Source organism: Penaeus monodon, chromosome 37 (assembly GCF_015228065.2).
Source record: "Penaeus monodon isolate SGIC_2016 chromosome 37, NSTDA_Pmon_1, whole genome shotgun sequence".
Lineage (NCBI taxonomy): Eukaryota > Metazoa > Arthropoda > Malacostraca > Decapoda > Penaeidae > Penaeus > Penaeus monodon.
The window spans coordinates 27,376,761-27,385,074 of record NC_051422.1 but is presented as its reverse complement, the minus strand read 5'-3'; the positions used below and the strand labels follow the sequence as shown (position 1 = coordinate 27,385,074).

Sequence of the window (8,314 nt, the reverse complement as noted above, 5' to 3'; positions counted from 1 at the left end):
CTTCCCTCTATTTAGAAGCAAACCCAATGCAAATTGTCCAAGAGGTGAAATACTTGGGTCTAATTTTTGACTCAAGGCCTTACTTGGGTGCCTCACATCAAACAGTTAAAAGTTAAGGCTACAAAAGCACTTAGTATTTTGCGGGTTCTTTCACATCTATCTTGGGGTGCAGACCGCACAACACTTCTGTGGCTTTACTGAGCACTTATTCGTAATAATCTTGATTATGGATGTGAGGCTTATGCATCTGCAACTGCCACTGTTTTCCGGATGTTAGACTCGGTTCATAATGAAGCTCTCAGAATCTGTACTGGGGCTTTCAGTTCTTCACCTGTGGAGACCCTATATGCTGAGAATGGAGAACCACCTCTTTCATTACACCAGGACTACATAAACCTGATTTACTACATGAGACTACAAAGGATTCCGAGATCTCCTACATCCAGATTGGTTTTCAACCCCCTTGAGGATAGCCGATCCTATGGTAGGAGAATGAGGAATCTTGTGGAAGATCTTAATTTAACTCTCACCAAGGTTCTGGCTGTTGGAATTCCCCAATATCCCCCTTGGACTAATGAAGTCGAGCTGGATTTAGTCGGAATTGGGAAAGAGGAGAGATCCGAATCAGAAGTCAGAGAGATTTCTTCAGCACATTTCTAAGTACCAAGGATCAGATGCAATATATACAGATGGTTCAAAGTCTGAAAATGGTGTGGGCTTTGCAGTAGTGAGCAGAAGGAAGACTGCATCTGGCAGTATTTCTCTAGCAGCCTCGATCCTCACTGCAGAGTTACATGCCATCCTTGCAGCAGTTAAGATGACTAGAGATCTTATGAACCATTCTTTTGTAGAATATTGTGACTCTCGTAGTGCCTTGTAAGCAATCAAGAGCTTAAACTCATCACCTTGGCAACTGGGTGACCAGCATCCATCCCAACAGAAAAGTAGAAGGTGTATTAACAAGACTAAGAGTCGGGCACATAAGACTTACTCATGGACTGATGATGGCTAAAAGTGAAGCACTTTGTGAGGGATGCCAAGTGCCATTAACGGTCGCACATGTAAGAGATTAAAGATGACCTTGGCAATTGGGTGACTAACATCAATCCCAACCAAAACCCAGCATCAGGAGTAGTCTTCGGGACAGATGGAGGGAATAATGGAGGCATACCTCTAGAAACAAACTGCGAAAGATTAAAGATGACCTTGGCAATTGGTTGACCATTATCCATCCCAACAGAAAAGTAGAAGTTGTATTAACAAGACTAAGAATCGGGCACACAACTCTGACTCATGGACCGATGATGGCTAAAAGTCAAGCACTTTGTGAGGGATGCCAAGTGCCATTAACGGTCGCACATGTAACTGAAAGATGTGCAACATTCTCAGACCAAAGACGTATATACTTGTCTCCCTCATATACACCCCCCTAACGGAAGCCGCCTTGCCGCAGTGGGGGGGCTTGAGGTCCCAATGATCTGGTGAGCCGGACCAGAGGGCTACCCATACTGGAGGGATCACCAGTGAGGGATGAGACAAAATGGCTTCCTGGTGCACCAAGGCCTATGAGAGGGGATGGTGCACCCACCCCTGGTTCATTCCATCTTGGACCAGGGAGAACTCTCCCACGTGTGTTTGCCGTGCGTGGCATCCTGTATTACCAGGAGACAGGAGTCCTGGAGGTTGAGCGCTGCTGCACGCTGCGCCCTGCAGCTAGCAACACACCTCTTTGGTCCTTTATTCTGGTTAGATGGGTGGCTTGATCAAGTCCCGGTCAAGTCAATCGGCTGCTCAAATATAGCTAAGGTCAAGCAGGTACTATTTAGTCGGTAGCGCATAGGTCCTGCGACTGCCATCAGTACTGTAATAGTGGCTGCGTATATTTCCTCATTACCCCTGTGGCTGTTGGGAGATTTTGAGCCCCAACTATAGCTTCCCCTCGTTGGACTCCATGGTGGGTGGGGGGAAATGAAGAATTCCAATTTGTATGAGTACTACAAATTTACAAAGATCTATCTCTCTCCCTGACGACCTACGCAATCCCCCGACCATTCCCTCTGGAACATAACGTATTGTCACTTTGGAACCTTTCCAGCTTTCAAAGGGCAAGAATGGGAATCGTAATGGTTCCCGGGCTCCCAAACCAGGTAAGAAGGGGAAAAGTCCTCCTCAATCCACTAAGGAAATCTTACCTGGTAAATATGAAAACATTTCATGTAGTAAGTACCTAGTAGTGAAGACCATTGATGGTGTATCAATCATGGATCTTGATATTTTCGAAGTACATCGAAAAATTGTTAAAGTATGTCAACGTGATCCTCGCATCACCCCACAGTGAGATGGTAGCCTGATAGTTGAGGTTTCGTCACCAGACGAGAGTGACCGTGCGATATGCGACATTCCTGGGACTCAAGTTTCATGTTCTCCTCAAAAACCCTCAATCAGTGTAAGGGCATTGTTTTTTCCCGAGACCTGATAAGGTATTCTGAGGAGAAACTGTTAGAGGAAATAGAGAATTTTAATGTAGTGGCAGTAAAACGTTTTAAGAAGATAGTTGATGGTTTGGAATAGTCGACACCAGCTCTTCTTCTAACTTTTAACACGTTAGTCCTTCCAGAATCAGTTAAGTTAGCATGGTACCACCTCAAGGTAAAGCCATATGTGCCCAACCCTATGCGGTGCTTCCACTGCCAGGGTTATGGGCATGGAGCCAACTCTTGTTGTTTTAAAGAAAATGGGCAACCAAGAGTATGTGTAAGGTGTGGTACAACAGGTCATCAAGGAGATGACAACTGTCCAGGTCCAATATGCTATTACCACTGCAAAGAAGCTCATGAAGCTTCTTCAAAGCCATGTAAAAGGTACAAATTTGAAAAGGAAGTATTGGTAATAAGGAGCAAGGAGAAAGTTAGTTTTCCAGAGGCAAAGCGACGTGCCCATGTGTTATTTGCACAGCCAGGTAAGTCCTTTGCTTCGGTTCTAGCCCATCCTCCTTCCCACCAACCCTTGCCCTCCAATGCTTCTTACAACACACACTCTGCCACTTCCTTTAACCCTCAGTCCCAAATTGCTGACATTGTGAGTTGTTGAGTTGTTCCACCATAAATGGGGTAGGAGTGAGAGGTCTATTGAGGAGACTACTCTTCCCAAAGTAAGGTCTTTCGAGCCATCATTTAAGGCTCCAGAGACCTCAACGTTGATAGCTCCAGCTGCCACCACATCCAAAGGGGCCTCTGCTGTTAGGCTGAATGCCCCTGAAGCAAAGGCTCAGGCACGCCCTTTGCCCAGGCAAAGGAATCCTGAACCTGTGCAAAAGACTCCAGCTGCTACAACATCCACAGGGGCCTCTGCTGCTTGACGGAATGCCCCTGAAGCCTGAGCCTAAAGGTGTGGGGCAAACATTGACCACAGGTGCTGCCAAACACCTTATGAAGAAATAATATAAAGAACTGGATACCCTAATCCAATGGAACTATCAGGGAATTCATGCAAAAAGGGAAGAACTGCAACATCTGATAGCTTCATATAATCCAGTTTGTGTATGTCTACAAGAGATTATGGCCAGGGAAAATTGTATCATTTCCCTGAGAGGATTCCAAGTTCAAACCCACTATGGAACCTTTGACAATGGACCTCATGGAGGAGTAGCAGTAATGATATGTCAAGATATACCCTTCCAGGCCATCCACCTGAAGTTTTACTGAACAGCGACACTCTCACACATCCTCCTTATGTTTATGCTGGGTTGATGCAGTCATTTGATTGACCAATTTAGTCAATTGATAAACTTTAATATTTAATTCTTTAACGGTTTGTTTGAGTTCAGCAATTTCTTTATCCTTGGCTGCAAGCTGATGACTGACATTACTTGCACTAGGGGTGATGTTAGTTACTGCTTCAGCATAGGAAGTATCGGGTTTGTGTGTCAAACTTTCCACTTTCCTCTTAGCTTCAGTATAACTAACATCATGCTTTCTCATGTATGCTAATGTCTCATTCTCCTTCTTCAGGATGCTGCACTCAGCAGATCCTGACTGATGATTTGACTTGGCTCTCCCGGGCTTATTGTACACCTACCCGCAAGTAGGATTATAAGAAGAGGGGAATCTCAGGTCAACCAAGGTGAAGGTGGTATTCCTCTCAAGAGAGGGCAGGATTTTCCCCCTTTCCAATAATAAATTTTTTACTTAAAAAAAACAGGCCTAGTTGTAAAACCGGTAATAAAAAGAGTTTATATTGCTAAATGACATTATAAAAGAAAAAAAAAAAAAACATACTATATAGTCCCATACAGAATAATGTGCTCTATGCGGATAGATAAAAAAGAAAACGTGAATAAAATTTTAATATGCTAATTATAAACAAACGAAAAAAATACATAAAATGGCATAACCGATCAGAAAAAGCATCTCGCTCCTCCCCATCTTCCTGGACCTGTATACTGGCACTGACGGCCTCATGCTTATAAGAGAAGGGGTAACTCTCCAATTCTCGGGTTCCTCCTTATGGTTGAAGATTCACTACACCACCATTATCCGATCATCCAGTTCACTATTCAACTCATCAGATACAGTATTCCACTCTTTTCGAATGTCACTTGGAATGTTGAAGCTGCCTTGGGTTACTTCTGCGACTGAGTAACTGGTGGGGACATCCATCTCGTCACTGTAAGTTATGAGCTAACATTGCTCACCAGAATATGATGAATATAAGAGGTAGGATTAGAAGGAAACAATAGAATCATAGGAACAGAACAAAGTCCATGGTAAGTGTAAACATGTAAATTAAATAATGATAACAGCACAGGTATATGTGAATATATATGCATAAGTATATTTATACAACTAAGATATATACATGTGGCTAGCTCCGGCATCAGGTGCAGCCTCTCCTGATTTTTATTTTTATTTTGCTGGATTATTTTGAAGCCTTTTTCATTTATTTTCTAGATGCGATCCCATAGCCATTTTGATGTTTCTTTTTTATATTCCGTTTTCGTTACTTGTTTTTATTTTGCTGTTTTACCTGTCATGTTTTTTTTAAATTCCTTCAATATATAACTGATTTTATGTAGGTTAATTTTCACGTTCAGGGATGTCTTCTTATCAATTTCAGAAGCAGTTTTATATATATTAAATATATTATCAGCACTCACAACAATTACAGATTTTAAGCACAGAATGTAAACAAAAATGGCTGTGTATATTTAACGTAATATTTTTAATAACTATCAATTCCTGTGTTGCGTGTTAAAATGTATTATTAAAGAAACCAAATGCATGAAAAGTTGATAGGTCGAGTGATCTACAGAGAGGACAAGGAGGGAAAGAGTATAAAGGTGTTTTCAGTGTCGTTTTGGAAATGTGACCCCACAGGCAGTTCATAGATCAATATACCACTATTATGGTATTGATCTGTTCGGTATATTAGCTGTCATTCAAGATCTAGCTCTATGATTTATGAATATAGACAAACAAACATACATACACACACACACATAAAACACACACACACACACACACACTCTACTACAATACACAAAACAAAACAGGATATATACAATACAGCAGGGAGAGGATCCAGCGGAACAGACGAGGTCACATGGCAGAAGGGAGCACACAAACCAAAATTACGGGACAACTGATGTATTTTTGCCTGGTGCTCCTTTTATGTGTAGCGCCGATGTAAAGGCCCTACACACTCGTTCACCACGAGGTGTGCGATCCACTTGTGAAGAACCTAAGCCTGCTGCTCGGAGTGAGGTACGCATCGCCGAAGCTCCTGAGTAATCTCGCATTTGTGATATATCTCCTTTCTTTCTTCAAAAAAATCTTCCAAGAATTGGAGATTATTTTCACAGAACCACAACTGCGAGATGTTTACACCGAGGCTCCGAGGTCCTACATCCAATGGTGATGTGGCCCCAGGGCCAGCCCTTCCGTCACCCACACTCTTCCTGCGATCACGATCCTGCCTTCTGTCAGACTTGCTGCACCGTTGCTCCTCCGATGGTCCCTCCACTCCCGGCAGCTTCTCTGGTGTCCCCTTGGTAGACAGCTCCTCCGTCTTATCCTCGGACCTCAGGCAGCTCCTCTGGCTTATCCTCGGACAGCAGCTCTTCCGGCATGTCCTCGGTCGGCAGCTCGTCCGGCATGTCCCCGGCAGGTACCTCCTCCTGCGCGTCCTCGGTCGGCAGCTCCTCCAGGATGTCTTTCCACAGCAGTTTCTTTGGCACTTCCTGGGTAGGCAGCTTCCCCGGCGCGTCTTTGACAGGCAACCCCTCCTCGGCAGGTAGCTCCTCTGGCGCATCCTGGGCAGGCAGCTCCTCCAGCGCGTCCTTGGCAGGCATCTCCTCCAGCGCGTCCTGGGTAGGCAGCTCCTCGGGTATCCTCAGACGGCAGCTCCTCCAGGGTATCCTTGGCAGGCAGCTCCTCCGACGCATGCTCGGCAGGCAGCTCCTCCGACGCATACTCGGCAGGCAGCTCCTCCGGTATCTCCCCGACAGACAGCTTCTCCAGCACGTCCTTGGCAGGCAGATCCTCCGGCGCGTCCTTGGCAGGCAGCTCCTCTGGCCCGTCCTTGGCAGGCAGCATCTCTGACGTGTCCTTGGCAGGCAGCTCCTCCGGCGTGTCCTCGACAGGCACCTCCTCCGGCACGTCCACGGCAGGTAGCTCCTCCAGGGAATCCTTGCACGGCAACTCCTCCAGCAGACCGATACCAACCAGATCTGTGGACTGGCATCCCACGCCAACTGGACGTTCGGGTGTACATCCCGCACCCACCGGCTGTACAAACGGACATGCAACGGCGGCCAGCTCCTCCGATTTACGTGCCACTGCAGTCGTTTCCTCTGGCGTGTATTTCGCCGTCGGCTGAGGCTTCCTCGAACGAGACTGATTCTTCCGACGGCCGCTCCCCGGGAGTCTCCTCTGCTTTTGTCCGTCTTGCCGAAAGGTTTCCCGCTGCGACTGTTCTTTGGGCAGACGGATGGTATCCATGTGTTTAGTCGCTCCTCTGGCCAGCGTTCTACCCCCGGGAGTTTCACCTGAGTTGCCCGAACGACGTGCTCTCTTGCATAAGGAGGGCCAGAGCAAGGCCAAAAGAGGGGACCAACGTTTCTCCCTAGCGCTTGCTATTTCTGTAATGTGTTCATGTTTGTATTGTTTTATTTACTTTAATTAACGTTGTTTAATTTTGTATTTTATAAAATATCCAAAGCCATATCTACATAACTAAATTGTCTGAAGACTGGTTTCCGCTTACAGCATTGAAAATAAAGACTTGTGACCTTCAAAACGTTTGCAAATTCAATAGAGATGAGATTCTTCACGCCCGTGTTAATATACCTCACACTATATATATATATATATATATATATATATATATATATATATATATATATATATATATATATATATGTGTGTGTGTGTGTGTGTGTGTGTGTGTGTGTGTGTGTGTGTGTGTGTGTGTGTGTGTGTGTGTGCGCGCGCGTGTGTGTGTGTGTGTGTGTATGTGTGCTCTGTGTGTGTGTGTGTGTGTGTGCTCTGAGTTTGTGTGTGTGTTTGTGTGTGTGTTTGTGTGTGTGTGTGTGTGTGTGTGTTTGTGTGTGTGTGTGTGAGTTTTTGTGTGTGTGTTTGTGTTTGGTGTGTGTGTGTGTGTTTGTGTGTGTGCATATATATATTATATATATATATATATATATATATATATATATATATATATATATATATATTATATATATACATATATATGTATGTATATATATATATATATATATATATATATATATATCTATATATATATATTATATATATGTGTGTGTGTGTGTGTGTGTGTGTGTGTGTGTGTTCTGTGTTTGTGTGTGTGTGTGTGTGTGTTTGTGTTTTTGTATGTGTTTTTGTGTGTGTGTGTGTGTGTGTGTGTGTGTGTGTGTGTGTGTGTAACGGGTATAGAACCCAATTACATTGGCTTGCAGGGGTATTGATACTTGTTAACGGCTTGACTCTTTATTTCTGAGAGTTGACACCACGCAGTATAAGAACACGACATGTTTTGTTATACGGGTTATAGGGCCGCGCGGAGGTCACGGTCAGCTGCCCGGAGAGGGGGCGGAGCTGACCTTAGTGCGGTGGTAGCTTAGCACGAACTCCCCCGGAGGGAGGCGAGAGGTGACCCTACCGCGTCGGTGCTTCACACGAACTCCCGGTCAAACGAGGTCAGATATAAAATGTGACCTCCGCCCTCGCTGAGCGGGTGGTTCTTATTTGGGACATTTGGATCCACGTGGAAACAGCCACGTGGTCCACTGGTAATA

At 44.8% G+C, this 8,314-nt stretch overlaps 1 protein-coding gene across 1 annotated transcript; it reads right to left on the bottom strand.

Moving 5' to 3' along the window:
- Nucleotides 1–4,329: 4,329 nt before the first annotated feature.
- LOC119596151 lies at nt 4,330–7,030 on the bottom strand (the record flags this gene model as incomplete). The annotated part of the gene is given in 1 exon segment (XM_037945322.1): nt 4,330–7,030. A coding segment is annotated over 1 exon segment (932 nt), but the record flags the coding sequence as incomplete, so codon positions are not given.
- Between the last annotated feature and the right edge of the window lie 1,284 nt (nt 7,031–8,314).